The sequence below is a fragment of the Microtus oregoni genome, unplaced genomic scaffold (genome assembly GCF_018167655.1).
Source record: "Microtus oregoni isolate MIOR12 unplaced genomic scaffold, Mior012 000045F_ref0000178, whole genome shotgun sequence".
In the NCBI taxonomy this organism is placed as follows: Eukaryota; Metazoa; Chordata; class Mammalia; order Rodentia; family Cricetidae; genus Microtus; species Microtus oregoni.
The window spans coordinates 4494768-4520177 of NW_024543219.1; the positions used below are offsets into that span (position 1 = coordinate 4494768).

General features: G+C 44.3%; 1 protein-coding gene across 1 annotated transcript in view; it reads right to left on the bottom strand.

Moving 5' to 3' along the window:
- Parp4 (poly(ADP-ribose) polymerase family member 4) overlaps positions 1-25410 on the bottom strand; it is a 104667-nt gene that overhangs the window by 47778 nt on the left and 31479 nt on the right. The window contains exons 9-17 of the mRNA XM_041634155.1: positions 24273-24446; positions 21893-22053; positions 19585-19743; positions 18032-18127; positions 13479-13662; positions 12999-13155; positions 8424-8548; positions 6314-6445; positions 1100-1186 (exon numbers count right to left, since the gene is read on the bottom strand). Of these exons, the coding sequence (XP_041490089.1) occupies positions 1100-1186; positions 6314-6445; positions 8424-8548; positions 12999-13155; positions 13479-13662; positions 18032-18127; positions 19585-19743; positions 21893-22053; positions 24273-24446 (1275 nt within the window). The remainder of the gene's footprint in view (positions 1-1099; positions 1187-6313; positions 6446-8423; positions 8549-12998; positions 13156-13478; positions 13663-18031; positions 18128-19584; positions 19744-21892; positions 22054-24272; positions 24447-25410) is intronic.

Below are 25410 nucleotides of genomic sequence, written 5' to 3' on the forward strand. Positions count from 1 at the left end.
GTCAATGTGCCCAGTTCTGGACAGATCGTAATTCTGTGTCAATGTGCCCAGTTCTGGACAGACCTTTTTTCCTGGTATCTAAGGGGCTCATCTCAACATCTTTCAGTACAGTTGCCATTTTATCGCTATGATAAAAATTTAACACATTTGGACAAAGTAACAAAGGAAATCCACGTTCTCATCTGCCTTTACGTGGGTTCTGGGGATCCAGCTCAGGGTGTCAAGCTTGCGCGGCGAGCCCTTCTACCTGCTAGGCCATCTCAGTAGCCCTAAATCTCTGCTTTTGACATTAAGCACATCCATCTGTAGGAAAGAGCTAAAGCAACGACAGGGAATTAAAGAATAAAGGCACGAACCACCAAGCTGACGACCTGAGTTCAGTCTCCTGGACCTATGCGGTAGGAGGTGAGAACCAACTCCAGAAAGGTGTCCTTTGACTTCTGCACGCTGTGGTCTAAGTGTGCGCACATACACGAATGAACGTAAAAAAATTAAAGCGGCTTATCTCTTAGATCTGTATTAACCCTTAGTGTGTTCTTCCCTCAACCAAACATTAAATTTCTAAAAGCGCTTACAGGAATGCCTTCTGGGTTATAGCTTGGTGAAAACTGGACATGTGGGTAAGTGAGTTTAGTTCTGGGAAAAACATTTCTATTACATTTTACAGTTGGGATGAAAATTGTGTACTTCAAATGTGTGCCATTGGTTCTGGCAACCCAGTGCCCAGCAGCAGCACCAGCTCTTCCTGTTTCCTAGAGCACCGACTTCATTTCCCCGTTAGACAACTCCCATGGTTAGGCCTGGCTTAGCCCCCTTTTTTTCTAAGGGATTTTTGTGAGTGTGTTTGAGACAAGGTCTTGCCAGGTTGCTCTGCACAGCCTAGAGTTCCCTATGTAGAAAAGGTGGGCCTTGAACTTGCAGCAATTCTCCTGCCTCCACCTCTCAAGTGCTGAGATTATGGTGCACGGCACCACGTGCAGTATACACAAGAGATCTTATGAGCCTAGAGTACTGTAAATGATCTTGGTTTCTATTATGGATTCCTATTTCAAACTATTTCCCACAACACGCTGGCTACTGGGTGAGTAACGAGCTGTACCGGAGTGTCCTGGTCCATCAAGTAAGCACCATGGCCTTGGCTGACAGCCTCTCGGTATTTCTGCTGGGCTTCTTCCTTCTCTTTTATCTGGAAAAGACAACTATTATAATACTTTTGTTCATTTTGATTTTTTAGACAAGCTCTCACTCTATATTAGACTAGCCTGCAGTTCACCATGTACCCCAGACTGGCCTTGAAGTTGCAACAATCCTCCTGCCTCTGCTGAGACCACAGGTGTGAGGCGCCATGCCCAACTTCGAGAAAGACTTTTAAAATGTTCATTATAGGAAGAGTGACTTTAGGCTTTCATAGGAAAATGACGCCAATGTTTATTAAAGCCTAGAGAAAGCCAGGAAACTAAGTCTCGGATGCATGAAAACTTACATAATTGGATAAGCAAGGGTGCACCGCCCAACAAGAGTCTGAACTAGAAAAGGCCGATTAAAGAGAATCCTAAGTTAGGACCAAACTCCAGCCAGTAGTTGAAAATTAAAGTTTGGAACTTTTGTCAGACACAACAAAAAGTTTATTTTATTTATTTATTTTTTTTAATTTAGTGATTTTTAAAATTATTACTCTCTCTCTCTCTCTCTCTCTTGTAAAGACAGGGTCTCACTATGTAGCCGTTGGCTGACCTGGAACTCACTCTGTAGACCAGGCTGGACTCAAACTCACAGAGATCTGAAGTAATAGGGGCGGCAGGGCTGCGTTCTCAGCACCCCTGGCCGCCTGCCCGGCTAGCTTATGCCCAAAAAATAATTACACAGACACTGTATTCTTTTAGACACCGCTTGGCCCTTTAGCTCTAGCACTTACAGGCTAATTCTGTTATCCCGATCAACCCATCTCTAATAATCTGTGTGAACCGGTCTTACCGGGAAGATTCTAGCCTAGTCCATCCTGGGTCGGAGCTTCATCCCGGGAGCGGGGCATGGCGTCTCTCTCTGAGGCGTCTGCTCCCGAGAGAGCTGTGGAGTCTCTGAGCTCACTTCCTCTTCCTCCCAGTATTCTGATCTGTTTACTCCACCTACCTATGTCCTAACCAATAAAATGGGCCAGGGCAGTTCCTTTATTAGCCAATGACCTTCCTCCATCATTTCCCCTTTTTCGGTTTAAACAAAAAAAAAGGCTTTAACTTTAACATAGCAAAATTACATATAACAAAACAGTTATCAAGTAAAAGTTACAATAATCTTTATCATAACTAAGGAAAACTATAACTATAACTAACTATTCTTAACTCCGTCAAAGACTCCAGAAAGATAGAATACTACCTAAGCAAACAAGAAAAAAACAACTTTTAAAACTCTAGAAATGACAGAGACATCTCGCTGCCTGGACAGTCACCCAAAGTTCCTCTGTACCGTTGGGGCATCCATCTTCAGCCTTCAGGCCCATGGTATCCAGCAGACATTTCCATAAAGCAGGAAAATTCAAAGTCAGTTCAGTCACTATCTGTTGTGTCCTGCAGAATGTCTCGCAGACTCTTTCATGAATCAGGAACCCCGAAAGATCATCTCTCCTTAGGCAAGTTCAGTAGTCCTCTCTCTGCGGGTTCTCTGTGTCCAGTTTATGCAATAGTCCAGGCAAGAGCAGTTTCTTGCCCAAATGGCTATCAAACTCCATAAGGTGCCTCTTCGATGCCCATCTTCCTCTTGAAGTACATTGGTGCTGCCAGGAGCAGAGTGTCTCATTGTCATGAAAAGTCCTCAGTTATTAAAACATTAAATGTCCTATTCTGTAATCTTTGAAAGACATGAAGAATGTCTATCTAAAATATATCTCTATATATCTAGAAAATCTAACTAACATGACTACAAGCTTTACTATTATCGATGATTATCCATTAACAACCTATATTTCTTAATTATATAGTACATATTTAAATGAACTACACAATCACAATACCTTAATCAAAATCAGAAACACTTATACATATAACAAAATTGACCTTAAATCTCTATCAATAAAGCAAAATCTATACTAATGCAAATTATTCATATCTATATCATATCCCCCTTTAAATGTAAAAGAACATTTATAAACATTTTTAGGGAATATGGGCGCAGTTATTTCTCTCCAAACTGCTTCCTGCTGAATGGGGGCGTCGTTAATTAGGTCTTTCATGGTATAACCTGTGTGCTAGTTTCATCTCAGTTGGCAGTTGAGCAAAGCAATTTTCTGAAGGTGTTCACACCAACCCTTCAGGAGGGCGTGGTCCATCATACCAAATCGGAATAGAAGAAAAGAACAGCGTCTCATCCTCTGTGAAAACAAAATAAGAAACTCCTTTCCAAAGTATCATGTCCTTAGATCCAAATTTCAAAGTCAAGGCATCAAAATATCTATGTCGGATTAGTTCAGCAGCATTTATAAATAAATATCTTTTAGCAGCTGTTGCTCCTTCCTCAGCATTCAAACAATTCAAAGAGAGCATAATAGCATACAGTATCAAAATTCTCTGTTTATTTTCCATCTTTGTGCAGCTTTGTTTTAACCTCTATTTTGTTTCTTTTTACTTTTAACTCTTTGCTTTTTGAGACAGGTTCTCTGTATCTTTGACCTGAAGTAACTCTGTAGACCAGGCTGTCTTTGAACTCTCAAAGATCCGCCTGTCTCTGCCTCCCAGGCATTTGGGATTAAAGGTGTACACTACCACACCTTGAACTCACAGAGATCTGTTTGTCTCTGCCTTCTAGGCACTGGGATTAAAGGCGTGTGCTACCACACACAACAACTCTCTTCCTTTTTTTTATGTTTTTTACTTTAAGAACTTCAACTTTTAGTCTGCATATATTTTTAACACACTTTAAACCATTCAGAAATTTTCTCTGTCTTTGAATCTCTCTTTACTGTATATCTCTCTTTTTCTGACCACGTGAGTCTTTAATTTACCAAGCGATGTCAGTAGGATTAAAGGCGTGGCTTTGCCAGCTAGATCCAGTCCATTCCTTAGCTTTCCAGCCTCATGGCTGAGGTACTGGCTGTAGCCATGTTTACTGCAACAACTGTATGGCATTTCAAGGTCCCTGCCAGCAAGTGAGCTACAACAGACAACACTCAATTCCTCTCGGTAGCAGGCCCTCCTGCCTCAAACAGTCAGAGTTTGCCCTGGCAGGATGGCCCAGAAAGCCGGCATTTTTAAACAGCGCAGCTTTTTTCCTGCTACGGCTGAAAACCGAAAAGCATGCGTTCAGCTTTTCGTCAACACCGTTTAAGTGTTTCGTGGCAGGACCTCTTAATGAGCTTCAGGCTTTGCAGCTAAAGCTGAGTCAGGAAGCCTCTCTTAGATGAGGCGCTTGCTTGCCAGAGTAGAACCGAGAAATTGTTGCTACCAAGAAACCAGGCACAATGCTTTCATTTTGTTCTAGAATTATTTCCCAAGCTGTCTCAGGCTTTATGTGGAAGCAGTTGTCCACGTGGGCGCCATAATGTAGTAATATGGGGCGGCAGCGCTGCCCCAAAATAATTACACAGACACTGTATTCTTTTAGACACCGCTTGGCCCTTTAGCTCTAGCACTTACAGGCTAATTCTGTTATCCCGATCAACCCATCTCTAATAATCTGTGTGAACCGGTCTTACCGGGAAGATTCTAGCCTAGTCCATCCTGGGTCGGAGCTTCATCCCGGGAGCGGGGCATGGCGTCTCTCTCTGAGGCGTCTGCTCCCGAGAGAGCTGTGGAGTCTCTGAGCTCACTTCCTCTTCCTCCCAGTATTCTGATCTGTTTACTCCACCTACCTATGTCCTAACCAATAAAATGGGCCAGGGCAGTTCCTTTATTAGCCAATGACCTTCCTCCATCAGAGATCCACCTGCCTCTGCCTCCTGAGTGCTGGGATTAAAGGTGTGCACCACTATATCAGCTTTTTATTACCGTTTACAACCCATTTATTTATTAAACTGCAATTTCTTTTAAAATATTAATTTCTATTTGATATGAGTATTTTGCCTGCATGTGTGACTATGTATTATTATATATGCACTTGCTTCCCATGCCAGAAGAGGAAGTTGGATCTCCTGGACGGGAGTTACAGTTGTGAGCTGCCATATGGGTGCTGGGAACTAAACCAGGGTCCTCTGCAAGAGCAGCAGATGCTTCTAACCACAGAACCAGTCCTCATCCCCAAAGTCTATTTTAAATTTAGTAAGTCATGGGTTATAATTGCAACTGTTGGTTAGTCTTTAGAACAGAGCCAGGGCCTGTGTATGCTAAGCAAGTGCTCCACCTAGATACTATATCTATATACCTAGCTTCTGTTACTTTTTTGGGGTACAGTCTATCTATCTATCTATCTATCTATCTATCTATCTATCTATCTGAATGCTCACTTCAGTTCAGCAGGATTCATTTTGCTTACTTATATAAGAGCTATGAAGTTATGTGATAGTGCACCCCTTTAATCCCAACATTCAGAGACTGGGGAAGAAATATATATATATATTTTTTTTTGGTTTTTCGAGGCAGGGTTTCTCTGTGGCTTTGGAGCCTGTCCTGGAACTATAGACCAGGCTGGTCTCGAACTCACAGAGATCCACCTGCCTCTGCCTCCCGAGTGCTGGGATTAAAGGCGTGCGCCACCATCGCCCGGCTCGGGAAGAAATATTTTAAGTTCAAAGTTAGCCAGGTCTCCAGAGTGAGTGTGAGGTGGCCTGGGCTACACAATGAAAACTGTACAATGAAATCTTAAAAAACCTATATGTATGCCAGGTGGTGGTAGCACCTGCCTTTAATCCCAGCATTTGGAGGCAGAGGTGGGAAGATCTCTGTGAATTTGAGGCCAGCCTGGTCTACAGAGTTTCAAGATAACCAGGGCTACATAGAGAAACCTTGTCTCGAAAACCAAACAACAACAACAACAAAAAAACCAAATAAACAAACAAACCTAAAACAAAAACCTAAAAAACAAAACAACAATAACAAAACCTCTAAGTATGAGCTTTTTTGTTTGCTTGTTTGTTTTGTTTTTCGAGACAGGGTTTCTCTGTGTGACAGCCCTGGCTGTCCCAGAACTCACTTTGTAGACCAGGCTGGCCTCAAACTCACTGAGATCCACTTGTCTCTGCCTCCTAAGTGCTGGGATTAAAGGTGGGCGCCATCACTGCCCGGCTCGTAGTTCCGGCTTTAATGCTGCTATTTCCCACCTCGCTGCCATGGGTACTCAGACGAGGACAATTTGGGAATGTGGGACTCAGTGTGCCTTCTCTCCTTACCTCTCCAACTATGTGCTTCCCATTGATGAATGCCTCGAAGCCACACACAGCTGCCTTATCATCCAAAGGGAAGATATATTTTGCCTCGATAGGCACGGGACTTTGATTTGTGTACGTCTGAAAAATAATGATCTGAAAGAGGAGGGAAAATTTGTTTTTACATAATCGATAAAATCACATGGAACATTTACAAAAACAACTAATGAAAATAATTACACATACTCATTTCCTAAATGATTTTTTTTTTTATGTTTTTTGTTTTGCTTTTTTTTTTTTTTTTTGAGACAGGGTCGCCTGCAGCCCAGGGAGGCCATGAACTTGTACCTGGAGCTGACCTTGAACCTGGGACTGTCCTGCCTTTCTTCTTCTCCTACCAAGTACTAGGCTGTGGTAGCCCATAAGTGACTCAGTTTCCACCTGACGTCCATTCTGACTTAACAGTCATTTGAGCTCAAGCTAGTCTGCTCCGCTTGCTCCGGTATCCTTGAGGGTTGTGAGAAAGTTCTGATCAAGCCCATGGGAAAGAGCACTTTTGCCCACGTGAGAGAACACGTTATCTCTTAAGATACAGACTGTTGAATGCCAGCCACAGGTACATCCAGTTAAAAAACAGAGATTGTTTGCTGCTAGCAGGACTCGTGGGGTAGGTAATGAGGCTACTTGTCTCTCAAAGTCAGTGCAGGGAAGGGGTCAACTGATTCTGCTGTTCTTTGTTCTGCTTTGCCTGTATATATATATATACATACACACACACACACACACACACACATATATATATATATATATATATATATAGAGAGAGAGAGAGAGAGAGAGGGCTGAAAAATAAACTCGAGGCTGTCCAGAGTAAGTTGGCAGTCCTCCAAATCTATCCCATGGTTTCCATATCAATTTCTTTCAATTGTCATTTCCTAAATCCCTGTGCCCCTACCAGATACCCCAGCTGATTTTGTTGGAGGAGGCTCCGACACTGGCATTACAGGTGTCCCCACTGAGCACAGTTTAAACCCCTTAACTTTTCAACAGGCCTCCCAAATTCACAAGCCTGGTTTCCAGGCTCGATGCTTTCTACCCCACAGCGGACCTGTTCACGCCACTGGCAAGGTACACCAGCTGCGTATTTAGGCAGTTATATGTGACCAAGCAGTAGAAGTAAAAAAGCCCCTCTCGTGCTAAGAATTTTGCTGCCTCCCAAGTGTCATGTGTCTGGGAACTTCTGGAGTACAGACAGTTCTGGCCCTACGATGGGGGCCGTGTTCTAATAAATCCATGATAAACTAAAAACCTAAGTGGGAAATGCATTCGATGAGTAGATTTTATAATAATATATAATTGGTCTTCTATATCCGTGGATGCTAATTCCATGATGGGTTCAACCAACTATAGATAGAATATTTGAAAAAAAAGTATGTATTAAGTACTTAATTAAAAAAAATTTCCTTTCCATTATTCCTTAAACAAGTGACATATGTATTTCATTTAGTTTATATAACCTCAACTAAATTCTTTGTTTGCTTGTTTTTTAAAAAAATTTTATTTATTTATTTATTATGTATACAACATTCTGTCTGTGTATATGCCTGCAGGCCAGAAGAGGACATCAGACCCCATTACAGATGGTTGTGAGCCACCATGTGGTTGCTGGGAATTGAACTCAGGACCTTTGGAAGAGCAGGCAATGCTCTTAACCTCTGAGCCATCTCTCCAGACCTTGTTTGTTTTGCTTTATTTTTGTTTTTCAAGACAGGGTTTCTCTGTGTAGACCTGGCTGTCCTAGAACTCACTCTGTAGACCTCCCTGGCTTTGAAATCAGAGAGATCCACCTGCCTCTGCCTCCTGTGTGTTGGGATCAAAGGCGTGTGCCACCTTTTACACCCAGTTGTAACCAAATTCTTTTTTTCTTTCTGAGATACGGTTCTCTGTGTAGTCCTGGCTGTCCTGAAACTCCCTTTGTAGACCAGGCTGACCTTAAACTCGCAGAGGTCCGCCTGCCTCTCCCTCCTGAGTGTTGGGATTAAAGGCAAGCACCACGACCACCTGGTTGCAACCACATTCTTATTTGTGACTTATATTCATTTAATTCCATGTCATAAAACCACAAAACGCATACCTGGGCTACAAAGTCTATTATTCTTCCCCTGATGTGAACACTGTCAAGAGGGACAGAGTTCGCAGATTTGTCCTGAAGGCCAGCTTTGACGTTGGTGAGGGGCTTGACGTCTGGTAACTGGAAATCTGCAGGTTATAAACACAATGTCAGCCTGAAAGCAGGCACGGCTCTGTTGTTATCACCTTCATCCCCATGACTCACTCCATTGTTTAGACATTACAGTTAGGGGAAGATGGAAAATACTATTATATTCATAGTATTCTATGAGTTTTTGTTTAAGATAAGATCTTCCTATGTTGCTAGCCTAGTCTACTCTCAAACTGGAAAGCTGCCTGCCCCAGCCTCACAAGTGCTGGGATTATAGGAATGTGCCACCACATCCAGCTGCTACTCTATTTGGGTTTTGTTTTGTCTTTTTTTTTTTTAAATATCACTATGAGTGACTGATCTTTTTTTTTTTAAAGATTTATTTATTTATTATATATACAGTGTTCTGTCTGTCTGTATGCTTGCTGGCCAGAAGAGGGCACCAGACCTTATTACAGATGGCTGTGAGCCACCATGTGGTTGCTGGGAATTGAACTCAGGACCTCTAGAAGAACAGTTAGTACTCTTAACCTCTGAGCTATCTCTCCAGCCCTGAGTGACTGATTTTTTTTTAACAAATTAATTTATTTTTATTTTATTGATGTTTTGCCTGTATGAGGGAGGGTGTTGGATCCTGGAGTTACAGTCAGTTGTGAGCTGCCATGTAGGTGCTGGGAATTGAACCTGGGTCCTATGAAAGAGCAGTCAGGGCTCTTAGCCTCTGAGCCATTTCCCCAGTCTCCTTGTTTGTCTTTTTGCTTTTGTGGTGGCAGTGCTCAGGAGTGAGCCCTGGGCTTCATTCATGTGAAGTAAGCTCTCTACCAAATGAGCTACACTCAAAGCCACTACTGTTTTTAATACTCAGTTAGGAAACACAAACCCAGTGTGGACAGCATTCTCAAACGCATTTCTACTTTCCTGTTTCGTTAAAGAAGTACTGTACTGGGCTAGTGAGCACGCTCATTGAGTAAAGGCACTTGCTCCCAACTCGACAACTTGAAGTTGATCCCTTCTGCCCACACAGGAAGGAAAGGACGACTCACCATAGATTGTCTTCTGATCTCCACACGTGCACATGTACTGAAACATGTACACACACATGCACACACACATTAATAATTTTTTTAAAGTACTTATTTATTTGTGTTGGAGACCAAAATAGGACCTAACTTGCTCTTCTTTCCAAAGAACCAACTCTTCGTTTCATTGATTCTTTGTATCACTTTCTGTCTGTTTCTATTTTTAAATTATTTACATTTTAAAATTTTATGTATATGGGTGTTTTTCCTCCGGGTATGTCTATGTACCAAGTGGGTGCCTGATGCCCACAGAGGTCAGAAGAGGGTGTAGGGTCCCCTGAAACTGGAGTTACAGATGGCTGTGAGCTGCCATGTGGACACTGGAGTTGGATCCAGACCCTTTGAGGAGCAGGCAGGGTTCTTAAGTACTAAGTCGTCCATCCAGCCCTCTGATACAGTTCTTTTTTTAAAAAAATAATTTATTTAACTTTATTTTATGTGCATGAAGGCATCAACTCCCCTGAAACTGGAACTGCAGACAGCTGTGAGCTGCCACGTGGGTGCTGGGAACTGAACCCAGGTCCTCTGGAAGAACAGTCAATGCTCTTAACTGCTAAACCATCTCAGCAGCCCCTCTGATACAGTTCTATCCCACTGTGGTAAAGTAGAACACAAGGAATCCTTTAATTTTTCTGATATTCGTTAAGATAGATAAACTAACTAGAAGAAAGACAGAAAAACTCAAATTAATAAAATTAGTGATGAAAGATAGTTACTAATGGAATTCAAAGTCACTACGATATAAGTTAAAAAATTCATGCCAGCTGGGTGGTGGTGGCCCACGCCTTTTATCTCAGCTCTCAGGAGGCAGAGGAAGGTGTATCTTTGTGAGTTTGAAGCCAGCCTGATCTACAAGATCTAGCTCTAGGACAGGCTCCAAAGCTACAGAGAAACCCTCTCTTGAAAAAACAAAAACAAAAAACAAAAAAAAAAAAAGAAAAGAAAGAAAGAAATACTTGTCATTAAATTTGAAAAATCTAAAAGAATTGGATGAATTTTTAGATGTATATAATCTACCAAACTTTTAAGACATTTTTATCTTCAAAGTGTGGGTGTTTTGCCTGTATGCCTGTCTGTGTACCATGTGTGTCCCTGGTCTGTGGAGGCCAGAGAGGGCATTGTATCCTCTGGGACTAGAGTTACTTGTGAGTTGCTATGTGGGTGTTTGGAATAGAACCTGGGCCCTCTGGTGCTGGTGCTCTTAACCCCTCAACCATCTTTCCAGCTCCTGACTGACTGATTTCTTTTTTCCTTTCTTTTTTTTTAATTTTGGTTTTTCAAGACAGGGATTCTTTGTGTAACAGCCCTGGCTGTCCTGGAATTCGCTTTGTAGACCAGGTTGGCCTCAAACTCACTGAGATCTGCCTGCTTCTGCCTCCCAAGTGCCAGTAGTAAAGGTGTGTGCCACCACCGCCTGGCCTGATAGACCAAATTTAAACCAAGAGCAGATATATAATTTAAGCAGATCTGTATGACGAAGTAACGAATGGTGCAGCGATTAAATATCTCATTAACAAAAAAGGACACAGCCGGGCGGTGGTGGCACACGCCTTTAATCCCAGCACTCGGGAGGCAGAGGCAGGCGGATCTCTGTGAGTTCGAGACCAGCCTGGTCTACAAGAGCTAGTTCCAGGATAGGCTCCAAAACCACAGAGAAACCCTGTCTCAAAAAACCAAAAAAAAAAAAAAAAAGGACACAGTATTTTGTTATTGCAACAAAAAAAGAGACCCCCAAAATGAATTATATTATTAAGTCATCCCCTGTAGAGAACGAAGAGCCTTGTGCACACAGATAAACACTGGAGAAGCCGGGAAAGTTTAACACAGTTTACCTCTTCAAGGGAATGAGGTGTGAAGCTGCACTTCCTGGAAGGCTAAGAATGATGTCGTTTACAACCTGGTGATCCTTTGCTGTCTGATGAGACAGGCTCTGCCCGCATCTCCCAGAACTTATGTTTTTACTTATTCAAGGCCTTTTCCCCTACATCTTGAGCATTGATTTTAAACCATAAACCCACTCTTATGAGTGAGGTCATTCATGCTTCACAACAGCCTAAGTGACTGTTTGGTCCAAAGTGAGACCCCAGCCTCGACACCCCTATGTCCAAGGACTCTGGGATGTTTGGGTTAGAAGTATCACCCCAGCCCCTGGCACCCATCCTTGGCAGGAAGCTCCATTTCAAGCCCCCTCCCCTGGGAGTCACCTTGGTCCAGACTCCACCTCTGGGAAAGCCAACCAAGCAGTTACCCCTCCCCAAGGAGGGTCAGGACCACTCCCACAGGCTATTTAGGCTGCCCCCCAGAAAAGGAACATGTGGTCTCCAGGTTTTGCGTGGTCTCCCCTGCTCTCTTCCCCTCACCATGCTTTCCCAGACCACCCGGGACCACTGCATTAAACATGGGCATCTTTATTTGGTCAATTTGGTCTGATTGGAATTATTTGTGTCAACGGAGAGGCTGGTCTTAAGAAATATACCTAACAGTGACTTCTTTTTTTTTTAATTTATTTATTTATTAAGGATTTTTGCCTCCTCCCCGCAACCGCTTCCCATTTCCCTCCCCCTCCCCCGATCAAGTCCCCTTCCCTCATCTGCTCGAAGAGCAATCAGGGTTCCCTGACCTGTGGGAAGCCCAAGCTAACAGTGACTTCTATGTTATCATAGGGCCAGGCCAATTCCAACACCACAGGAATTATGTTAACCTCAGTAAAGCTCCATAGACCCTAAATCCTGGGCACCATCTCTGAGTCAACAGTCCCCATCCTTGTGAAAGAAGTCAGCTGTACTTTGTCAGGAATCTCAATGCAAACATGTTTTAAATTGCACACTTGGAGCCAGGCGGTGGTGGCGCACGCCTTAAATCCCAGCACTCGGGAGGCAGAGGCAGGCGGATCTCTGTGAGTTCGAGGCCAGCCTGGTCTACAAGAGCTAGTTCCAGGACAGGAACCAAAAAGGCTACGGAGAAACCCTATCTCGAAAAAATCAAAAAAAAAAAAAAATGCACACTTGGGGCTGAGTTAATTGTTATCTGAATACTCTTTTCCAAAATTGTGCTGGCCTTAAATATGGCTAAAGTAAAATGATCTGGGCCAGACTCTAGAAGTAGTTATCCAGCACTAGTTACAATAAAATCGGGCTGAGCCGAGTTTCCTTCTTGTCTCTTCATGGATGCCCTTTTCCCTGCCTGATATAAAGCCTGCAGGGGAGTCACCACAATCCCCAAATTTAGGCATGCTAGTGACAAAGTGGGGGATTCTGAGATCACTTCATCTTTTATATGTTCAAGATAAAAGATAAAATGAAATAGGAGATCATGGGTGCTGCTTACCAAACATGAATATAAATACTTTTGAAAAAAAATTTCCATTTTATATTATCTCACAAAATAGCACTCAAGAAATTTGTCTTACCTTCAACCTTTGAAACATTTGAAGGCTCAACTCTGTATTCCTCTAATTCAGTATTTTTATCAGGATGGAAGTCCTTTATTCGGTCTCCAGGAATGTGAAATTTAACAATGTATTTCATTTTCACTTGACTGGTTTTATAAACAACAAATTCGTCATCCTAGAGCAAATGGGAATTGACAGGAGGTGAAGAAGAAAAGAGCAGCCAGAGGTTCACAGAGAGGCAGAATCTCGTATTTGTTAACTTAGCAAAGACTGAATTGGGGTGGCAGATAGATAGGCATGACTTCAATGAAAACATATTTAATAAAAATAGAAACAACCCTCTGGGGCTGGTGGTTGCACATTGGGGCCCATTTTGTCTGTTTTGGCTTTTTTTTTGTTGTTTGTTTGCCCGATTGTTCGATTTATTCTTAAGTGCTCCACAAGGGCTTAGCTACTGACCCATAACCCCAGGTCTGCATGTTTCCCGAAATAAAATACCTCAAAGTCTGTGGGGACAGAGGCTGTTTTCGAAACTCCATGCACACTGTCATAGCCCGGAGGTGCCTCGGTTAAAGAAAAGTCCTTCTTGAATAAGTCCATACACTTTCCCAGGGCAACATCACAGACAACCAGGAGTCTGGAGCCGTCTGTCTCTCCCGCGTGTGAGTACTTAATGCTTGTACTGCACGGAGAAGGAAAGAAGCAGAGGTTATCACCCGCTACCTTCATTGCGTAAGAAACAGGTTGGGAGTCTCAAATCCAAAACTGTGACTCAAGGACTGAAACAACTCTGAAATGGAAAAGGCTGAGCCCTGGTGTGACGCTACAGATGGAAAATTCTGCCCTAACCTTGTGATGGTTGCAGTCTGAGGGTGGGCGCACTAAACACAGTCTATAAAATCACCAGCAGGCTACATTGATCAGGTGTAGATGAAGCATGAATGAATGTCACATGTGGATTTGGGTGTTCCCAAAGATTATGTCATCGTGTATACACAAAATCTCAAATCTGTGTTGGTGGGGGTTTTCTGTCCTACCCGATTCCCACAGCTGTTTAGCCCCAAAGAAATCACACAGAGGTCTACATTAGTTATAAACTCATTGGCCAGTAGCCAGGCAGGAAGTATAGGCGGGACAACCAGATAGGAAGTAGAGATGGGTCAACGAGAACAGGAGAATTCTGGGAAGAAGGAAGTCCTAGTCTGCAGTCCTGACCCAGCCACAGAAGAAACAAGATGTGACTGCCCTGCTGAATAAGGTGCCAAGCCATGTTGCTAGCATAGACAAGAATAATGGGCTAATATAAGTTATAAGAGTTAATAAGAAGCCTGAGCTAATGGGCCAATCAGTTTATAACTAATGTAGACCTCTGTGCAATTTCTTTGGGACTTAACGATTGTGGGAACCAGGCAGGACAGAAACCCAGACAACAAATCTGAAAGAAATGTCTAATTCCTCAGACAAGGGATACTCAAGCCTGTATTGTCAAAAGACTTCCCAGGGAGAACCTTCCAAAGTTTACCACCATTGTGGCATCTCCAAAGATACAAGTTAGATCATCACTGTGAAAAGTTGGGCAAGAGATGTGCACCTGCCCGACTTTGCACAGTGATGTTCTGAGGAATTAGATGTTTTCTGTCAGAGAGAGGTCCGGAAAAGAGAAGGGAACATGGACTTTAATGATGCCATCAGCTCCTGCTACCTCCCGAGAGGACAGAAAAGCGGTTGGGTTCTTTCTCTGCTAATCCTTCTGTTTATATTAAGGAGTTTCGCTATTTGTCCCAGACCTACGATTTAACCTGGCATGATTTCTGTCATCCAGGCCTCTACTCTCACTTCTGAAGAGCCAAGTAGAATTCAGGCAGCAGCTAGACAGTATGCAGATGAGACCCACCTAGTGGATAGCATAGTCCCTGTGGGGGAAGTGGCCCTGCCAGCCACAGAACCACACTGGGATTATCAACCAGGCCAAAATGGGCCACAGAGGTGGGACATCATGGTCCGCTGTCTCCTTCAGGGTACAGAGATGGTCTCAGAAAAAAATAGTTAATTTCAATAATCTTTGGGAAATCACACTGACAAAAACCCAGTCATTTTTTTACACCGATTACAAGAGACCATGGTTCAATGTACTAGACTGGACCCAGCCTCCCCAGTGGGAGCCACGGTCCTGGCTACTCATTTCATTTCTCAGTCAGCACCAAATATTAGAAAAAAAAAATTAAGCTGGGCGGTGGTGGCGCATGCCTTTTATTCCAGCACTCAGGAGGAAGAGGCAGGTGGATCTCTGTGAATTTGAGGCCAGCCTGGTCTACAAGAGCTAGTTCCAGGACAGGCTCCAAAAGCTACAGAGAAACCCTGTCTCAAAAAACAAAACAAAACAAACAAACAAACAAACAAAAAAAACAAAAAAGAAAGAAAAAATTTAAAAAGGTCTCCAAACCCCATACATGTAAAAAATGGCCTTTAAAGTTTTTAATCCCCGAGAAGAGGCAGCTGAGTCCTCCCAAAAGACGAGGCTGCAGCAATGCTCCAAGCCTAAGCCCTAGAAGCTGCCCTGAGGCCACCAGGACCCCCAGGAGGGGGACAGGGAAGTTGACTATGAGGCTCTATCCCATCCACCAGAGCTCAGCCTAAGTCAATCTTGCTGGGAGCCTGTTACAAATGTGGCCTAAATGGCCATTTGGCAAGGTATTGCCCTGGACCTCCGCTGCCTATGAGGCCATGCCCTATCTGCCAGCAGCCTGGACACTGGAAATCACAATGCCCCCATACGGGCTTGTCCTCTATGCCACATCATGGAGGTCCAGCTTCACCAATGCTGGCAAGTGAGACTGTGCCAGCCTTTGAACTACTCAGCCTGGCAGAGGATTGATGCAGCCCAGACTTGGTGACTCCAATTGCCCTCTCTGAGCCTAGGGTACCACTGCAGGTAGCAGGTAAGTCCATTACTTTTCTTTTGGACACGGGAGCTACCCACTGTGTTTTAACATCTCATCCGGGCCCTACATTCCCCTCATCAATTTCAGTCATGGGGGTAGACAGGACCTGTTCCTTCCTACTTAAGACTCTGTCACTGCCCTGCATTTTTGCAGGGTGATTCTTTTCTCATTCCTTCCTAGTCACACCTGCTTGCCCTGTACCTCTACAGGGTGGAGATATTCTCAGCTGCTTCAGGGCCACACTCACTTTGGCCCCCACACCCTCTCTTGAGTCACACTTTCTTCTCACTTTAATAGCCTCTCAGGTTCCTATCCCAGACTGTTCTGTCCCTGCTCTCCCTGATCCAGTATATCCCCAAGTATGGGACACTTCCACTCCTGAGGTTGCTCCTCACCACCAGCCAGTCCTACTTCGCCTTAAAGACCGTCTTATCCTTCTTCTTCTTCTTCTTCTTTTTTTTTGGGGGGGGGGTATTTATTTATTATGTATACAGTGCTCTGCCTACATGTATACTGGCAGGCCAGAAGAGGGTACCAGATCTCACTGTAGATGGTGGGGAGCCACCATGTGGTTGCTGGGAAATAAACTCAGGACCTCTGGAAAAACAGGCAGTGCTCTTAACCACGAAACCATCTGCAGCCCCCGTCTCATCCTTCTTCAAGACCAGGTATGGTCGATCATTTCAGACATCCACCAGACTTTACACATAGGCCCCACATAGGGTAAAGGTCCTAACTGCTGGACAAAAAAAAGCTTTGTTCCATTCCTTAGAGCCCCTCTTTGACCCCACCCATCTCTGAGATCATATTTCACAGGTTGACTCCTCCTGTCAGACGTGTGCCCAGGCCAATTCACAGGGGGCTCTCCATATATGTCAGTCTCTGTATCAGCTTCGTGAACACCAACAGGGCCAAGATTGGCAGGTTGGTTTCACCCATATGCCTACTCATAAAAAGCTCAGTTATCTCCGAACACTTGTGGACACTTTTACAGGGTGGACAGAAGCATTTCTGGTCTCCAGATAAACGGCAGATGTGGTGGCTCAGGTACTCCTGGACCACATCATTCCTCGGTTTGGCGTCCCACGGACCACAGACAATGGCCCAGCCTTCATTTCCAGGGTCACAGAGCTTGTGTCAGAAGCTCTCAACCGCTGGAAATTCCACATCCCCTGCCGCCCAAAATCCTTGGGAAAGGTGGAAAAGGCCAACGGACTCAACAATCAACAGCTAATCAAGTTCTCCATTGAACTCAGGTTCCCCCTCCCCCACCCCAAGACAGGGTTTCTCTGTAGCTTTGGAGCCTGTCCTGGAACTAGCTCTTGTAGACCAGCAGTCTGGTCTCGAACTCACAGAGATCCACCTGCCTCTGCCTCCTGAGTGCTCGGATTAAAGGCGTGCGCCACCACCGCCTGGCGAACTCAGGTTATCTTGGCTCTCCCTTCTCCTCATTGCCCTTACCCGTCTCAGGGCCACCCCACGTTCCCCCACAGGTCTGAGCCCTTTCAAGTCCTTTATGGCAGACCCTTTCTCCTTATTCATCACCTCCCAGCCCAAACTCCTCCACTGGCGGGGTATCTACCCTACTTCTTCCTTCTGAGGTCCCTTCTCCATTCACATGCTGACAGTTGTCTCCCTGCCCCCACACCAGTGGACCCTAATGCCCCTGAACCTTCTCCACTCTCCCCAGGGCACAGAGTACTCCTCAAACAGCTAGTTCTTAGGTCTCTTGAACCTCAGTGGACAGGACCTCACACAGTAATCCTCACCACCCCCCTCAGCTGGAACACCCATGCTGGTACCATCTCTCCATGTTCAAGCAGGCTCCTACTCAGGATACTTGGTCTGTCCAGCAGTTAGGACACTCCACCTTCTGGTTTTCCAAGATGCCACAATAGAGGGCCTATCTGCTCCTCGTCCTGGTTTGTTGGCAAGGAAATAACACAATTTCCCCACACATTCACCACAGAAGCCATGCTTCTACTGTATGTTGAGGGAGCTGGCTACTTTCAATGGTATGTTTATGGGTGAGAGACTCCCTCACTAAAGAAAGAAAAAAAAGTTTGCAAGGAGGACTCAGTGGTGGGGGATGGTACAGAACACACGAACCTGAGTGAGTCACTGAAGTAAATGCCGCTTCCCAGATTTCCAGGGTCTGTTCTTTGCACACCACGGTCTTCGGCTACTTTAGGTAAAAGCAGTCCTCTGAAAGAGAGGGCAGGTCCATGATTTACCAGAAGAAAGGACTCTTCCACACAGCCTTGAAACTCAGTGACCAACAGCAGATTGGCCTGTCTTTACAAACCTCAGGTCAGAGTTCAGCTGGCCTTTCATACCTGCAGTCAACCAGTCATGGATTCAAAATATTCAGAAAAAAAAATTCATCACTACAGAACTCTCCCAACACAAAAACCATGGTATTCTCTACACAGACAGGACAAGGCAGGCTTCTCTTATGGATTACAGAAATATCAATTGTTTGAATTTTGCACCAGAAGATTGAGTTAATTTTGAAAAATGGCTTTTGAGACCAGGCAGTGGTGGCACACACCTTTAATCCCAGCACTCAGGAGGCAGAGACAGGTGGATCTCTGTGAGTTCAAGGCCAGCATGGTCTATAGAGTGAGTTCCAGGACAGTCGGGGATGCTATACAGAGAAACCCTGGCTTTTGGGGTTTTGTCCTATACAGAAAGAACTTTTCTATACAATTAATTTGTTTTTCAGAATTTGGGAGTGAATCCAGGACCTCACTCATGCTAGGCGGACATTCTACTACAAGCCACATCCCCAGCCCTTAAGTTTCAGCTTCTTCTTCCTCCTCTTCCTCCTTTTCTTCTTTTTAGACAGAGTCTCACTATGTAGCCTCAGGAGACCTGGACCTGGCTATGCAGACCAAATTGGCTTTGAACTCACAGAGATCTTCCTGCCTCTACCTCCAGAGTTACACTGTCACACCTAGATGGTACCTGTCAATTTTCCTAAGTGCTTGATTAAAGGACAGAAATATACTCACAATTCTCCTTAACCCTGTAACTTCAACTTCTCCTCCAATATTGAGAATTTATCCAAAGCAATCAGAAAACTAGGGCTGTGCTTTGGGTAAATAACCCACACTCCCTGGACACTGACTGTGAAATGTAGACTAGCTCATTTTTATATGGGGTCATTGAGAAAGAGTAATTGATTGTTCTGGCTTTGCACATGCACGCGTGCGTGTGTGTATGTGTGTGTTCATTTGCAGTTTTGTTTTTTTGAGTCAGGGTCTTTCTATACAGCCCTGGCTGGCCTTGAATTCATTCTATAGCCAAGGCTGGGCTTGCACTAGATGCAACTTGTTCTGCCTCAGCCTGCTGAGTACTGGGATTATAGGCATCACCATGCCCAAACTCTAAAGGAGCAACTCATACCTATGTGGAACACTTAAAAAAAAAAAAAACCAACACAGATATATAATACATAATTACAAATACAAAATTTAAGTGACATAATTTTCTCTATGAATAGATTTGCTGCTTTTAACTGAAAAGTCCATGTGATTTGTTTATTTACTTTGGCATTGTTTAGGATCAAAGACACACAACTTAGACAAAAGTAGACAAGAAAAGGGAACATTTCACATTCAGGAGTCTGAAAACTAAAAGTTAAAGATACTGCATCTTACCGGGACAAGATTCCAAGAATGTTCCGTACGGGAGATCCATGGAATAAGGACCGTACGTTGCCCAGTTTGCTCAAAAACTCTGTGGCTTCGTTCACTCTGCCAACTCTAAATATCTGCAAGACATCTCCTGGACTCTCATTGGAAGAATTAGAAGAAAACCTTGAGTTCACAGTTAGAAAAAAAATAAAAATCATTAATGAGTGAAAACTCCAGAAAACTCAGATGTCCGTGGTTCAGCAGTCAAAGGCACTTGTCAGTAAGCTGATGGTCTCCAGAGCCCATAGTGGAAGGAGAGAACCGGCCCTGACAAACTGTCCTCTGATCCTCATGTGCACGCTGTGGCAAGTGCATGCGTTTACACACACACACACACACACTCACTCTCTCTCTCTCTCTCTCTCTCTCTAAATAAATGTAATAATAAATACCACAAAAGTTTATGCAAAATATGATTCCAAATTTTTGTCAACTACAGAGAATGTATCATTTCATTCACATACATATGAAAGAATCTACTTAATCTGTTCACACACACACATACACACTGCTTCCTGCTGCTATGATAAACACCATGACCAAAGGCAAGAGAAAAGAGTTTTTGTTTTTGTTTGGATTATAGGTTACAGTCCATCAAGCAGGAAACCTGGGGGCAGGAACTGAACAGAGACCACAGAGAGACGCTGCTTACTGGCTGGTTCCTCTTGATCTGCTTTCTTTTTCTTTTTTAAATTTATTTATTTATTATGTATACAGTATTCTGCCTGCATGTATATCTGCAGGTCAGAAGAGGGCACCAGATCTCATTACAGATGGTTGTGAACCACCATGTGGCTGCTGGGAATTGAACTTGGGACGTCTGGAAGAGCAGCCAGTGCTCTTAACCTCTGAGCCGTCTCTCCAGCCCTGAACTGCTTTCTTACACATCTCAGGAGCACATGTTCAGGGCTGCCACTGTCCACAGTGGACTGGGCCATCTGCTCTGTTTTAAAGTACACTGACTGAAAGCAACTCAGGGATTCATTTGGTTTATAGCTCCAGATAATAGTCTATTACTGACGAAGGGTACAGGCAGAACTCAGAACAGCTACTCATACCACACCCACAACCAAGAGCAAGGGAAGAGGAAAAGCATAGATCCCTGCTTGCTTGCTCTTTCTTCCAGCTAGCTTTTCCAAACTATGGAGTGGTGCTGACCAGTCTTCCTAGCTCAGTTAACGATCAAGACAGCCTCCTACAGACACACCCGCAGGTGACGGCTGTATAAAGTTGACTATTAAAAAATAATCAGCCCAGCGTTGGCAGGCACCAAGTCTGACAATCTGAATGCTATCTCTGAGACCCAGAGGGCAGAAGGAGACACTTGACTCCCAGAGTTGTGCTATGACCCCCACACATATGCCACGGCACACCCCCATACCACTCAAATAAAATGCAGTAATAATAAAACTTTCCCTGAGCTTTTCATGCATAGATGGACATGTCAGAAGAATGCACACCTACGTTGCGCTATGTTCTTAACTAGAAGAGAAACTGAAACACTGTGTATGTGGTGGTGTGACACTGGGGACGGAGCCCAAGGCCTTATGCACACTAAGAAGCTGTGCCACCTTTGTCCTCTGGAAGTTTAAATCTAGCCTTCGACAAGATTAGGTCACAGGCTGGCAAGATGGCCCAGTGGGGAAAGTGCTTGTGGAGTAAACCAGCGTCCACAGGGAAGAGGGACAACCCTGGAAAGTTGTCCTCTGACCCCTTCATGGGTGCTGTGATAGGTGTACACTTACACTCACAAGCACACATCATATATGCACACAATCACCATAATAATAGCAATAAAATTTGAGTCACCGAGAAAGCAGAGTGGGAGAATGAGGAAAACCTGTTAGTTCAGGATATGCCCCTGGATGAGACTGAGTTTTCTTTTTAAATTTTACTTGTATTTGTCGTGTATGTGTGTGTGTGTGTATGTGTGTGTGGGGGGGGCGCACGTCCATGCCCATGGGTGTCACCGAACTCCTATGAAGGTCAGAGGACAACCTGTGGGACTGCTTCTCTTTTTCCACCACGTGGGTCCTGGGGATCAAACTCAGGTCATAGGGTTTAGCAGCAAGTGCTCCGACCCACTGCGCCATCTCGGCAGCCCCTCGAGATAATACCGTAAACACAGAAGAAAGCACTTCTCTGTCATCTAACTCCAGGTGTCTTGTTTGAAAGTAGAGGATTACTTTCTCTAATTACCTCGATTGGCTTTTTAACAGGACCTCAAAGAGCAGCATTGTTACAGAGCCCAAGGGACTTGCTTTGTGCTTACCTGTGATTACTCTGCAACACTTCTCTTCTAACCCTGGAAAATTCCTCAGTGTTCTGTTCAACATGTTCGATTTTGCATCTCAAGGCTCGGTACTTGGCAAGAGACGACGGGTTGGGTTTGGATAGATGAGTTTCACAAACATTCACCATGTCTCTCACTAGCTGTGGGTAGAAGTGATACAGAGAAGTTAGCTACCACACATCCAAGGGAATGTGTGTATTACCTTCATATTTTCTGAAAAGAGAAAAATTAGTTTTTCCTACAAGGTTTTTGACTAATTTGGTGGTGGTAGTATACTAAACTAAATAAATCTGGGCATGGCAGCTCACATCTGTAACCTTAGCACTTGGGGAAAGGCAGGAAGACTGCTATGAGTGCAAGGCCAGCCCAGGTTAGACAGTAAATTCTAGGCCAGCCCAACTTGCAGTGCAAGACTGTTCTCAAAAGGAAAAACAAAGTTTCTAAAAATCAGAAGGCTTGGTACAATACCAGTTTTTCTGGCTACTTGGGAGACTGAGGCAGGATTACTTGAGCCCAGGAGTTGAAGGCTAGTCTGGGATGCATAACAGAAACTCCCATCTCGAAGACAGACAGACAGACAGACAGACATAGAAAGAATTGCCTCACTGATACCACAGTGGAAGTATGCATTAGTATTATACTTTAAATTAGCTACTTTTCCCACTACTGTGTCAAAATGCCCGACAAAGGCAACTTAAGGAAGGAAGGATTGATTAGGTTCTTGGTTTAGGGAGGATAGCCCACCATGGTGGAGAAAAGTTGGTGGCAGGATCGTGGGACTGCTGGTCATGTTGTCTGCAGTCAAGAAGCAGCGAGACATGAAATGCTGCTGTCAGCTCACTTCTTCCTTTGCACTCAGTCTTGGACCCCAGTCCATGGGATGCTGCTGCCCACATTCAGGGTGAATCGTCTCTCCTCAGTAAAACAGCTCTAGAAACATCCTCACAGAAATGTCGAGAGGTGGATTCCAAATCCCAACAAACTGACGTCAAGAGCACACACAATCACCACAAACTGACGTCGAGAGCACACACAATCAGCACAAACTGACATCGAGAGCACACACAATCAGCACAAACTGACATCGGGAGCACACACAATCACCACAAACTGACGTCGAGAGCACACACAATCAGCACAAACTGATGTCGAGAGCACACACAATCAGCACAAACTGATGTCGAGAGCACACACAATCAGCACAAACTGATGTCGAGAGCACACACAATCAGCACAAACTGATGTCGAGAGCACACACAATCAGCACAAACGTCAAGAGCACACACACACAATCACCACAAACTGACACCAAGAGCACACACACACAATCACCACAAACATGACTTTTTTGTTCGTTTTGCTTTGTTTCTTTTTTGAGACAGGGTCTCTCTGCACAGCCCTGGCTGTCGCAGAACTCACTGTGTAGACCGGGTTGGTCTGGTACTCAAAGATGTCCACCTGCCGCTGCCTCCTGAGTGCTGGAATTAAAGTGTGGGCCACCTTGTCTGGCACACGCATCATCTTTACAAGATTCATTTATCTTTTATTTTGTATGTAAAAATGTTTTGCCTGCCTGTATGGATGTGTCTACGCATATGCCTGGTGGAAGTCAGAAGAGGACATGGGGTCCCCTGGAAATGGAATTGTGGATGGCCGTGAGCTACCATGTGGGTGCTAGGAACTGAAACCAGATCTTTGGCAAGAGCAACAAGAGCTCCTAATCACCACGCTCCCTCCCCTGAGACAGGCTGGTCTCAGACTTGCTATGTACTTGAGACTGCCCTTGAGCTCCTGCTCCTTCTCCTTCTGCCTCCCTTGAGTGCTGGGATTACAGGTGTGCACCACCCTGCCTGGCTTTATTCACCACATAGATATTATTATTATTATTATTATCATTATTATATTTTCATTGGGTTTTTGACACAGAGCTTTTCTACAGAGCCCTGGATAACCTTGAAATCACTATATAGACCAGGGTGGCTTCAAATTCACAGAGGCCTGCCAGTCTCTGCTTTCCAGGTGCTGGGATTAAAGGCATGTACCACCATGCCCAGTTTTATTTCATTTTTTAAAAACTTATTTATTTTTATCTGTATGAGTATTTTGCCCACATGCATTTATGCATGCCACATGCATGCCTGGTGCCCACAGATACCAGAAGATGACACTGGGTCCCCTAGAACTGTAGTTACAGACGGCTGTGGGCCACCACATGGGTGCTGGGAACTGAGTTCAGTGCTCTGCAACAGTGGTCAGTGCCCTTAACCACTGGGCCATCTCTTCAGTCCCAATTCACCAAAATTTAAAGTCATAACAGTGCAACACATTTTAAACCGAGTTCTTTATTCCAGGGCCGTACCTGACAAAGGTCCTCTTTCTGAGCTAACAACCTCAGGTTAACTTCTTCAGATGCCGGGTGTTTGTGAGGAATCAGTCGGTAGAAATCGGCCATTGTCTTCTGCAGTTGCTCTGCTGGTTCTCCATTCTTCAGTGCTGTTTTTACGAGAAGGAGAACCCCCTCTGCTTTACTCACCTGCCAACAGGAAAGCAAATATGCTTCTTAAAGTTTAAATCCTGACAATCATAGAAGAGACGTGCATAAAAGTATCTGAAATAGCTGCTGGGGACATTGGAACTACGAGACAGGAAAGCAAATATGCTTCTTAAAGTTTAAATCCTGACAATCATAGAAGAGACGTGCATAAAAGTATCTGAAATAGCTGCTGGGGACATTGGAACTACGAGACAGGAAAGCAAATATGCTTCTTAAAGTTTAAATCCTGACAATCATAGAAGAGATGTGCATAAAAGTATCTGAAATAGCTGCTGGGGACATTGGAACTACGAGTTTTCTGTAGACTGCTGACTATGCTACAGTTTGGGCCTCTAAAAAAATAGAATATCTTTTATTAAATCTTTCACAGTTTCAATCCCGTTGGTGTGGGTCTTAACTGTGTTCCTAAAGTCCGGATTTTGAAGCTTAGTCCCTAGGGAGGTGCTTCAGGCAAGAGGTGGGACCTTTAGGAGGAAGAGCCTCTCTTTCCCTCTGCTTCTTGGCCTTGAAGTGAGTGAGTTTTGCATCACAATACACTCCTGATAGGGTGCGTTGCCTCCTCAGAAGCCCAAACAACAGGCCCAATCTATCAAAGCCTGAGATCTACAACTGTGGGTCATAAGAAATCTTCTCGGTAGAAATGGATTGCCTCTGGTGTGTCCTTATAGTGACTAAAAACTGACTCACACAGCCACCAGAGCAAACGCTGATCTTAAGGTCCAGCTCAGTTGTGAGTGAGGCCAGCAAGGAGGATGCTTGCAAAGCTGGTCTCGGATCAACTGTGGGGACACATCTAGGGGCTCTTCGCGTCTTTTTAAAAACGATTTTTAATTTATTCTTTGGTAGTCTTACACATGCGTGCATTTTGATCAGACCCACTCCTTCTCTCATCCCTCTCCTGCTCCTCCTGGATCCTTCTTCTCAACACGTGCCCCGCTACACA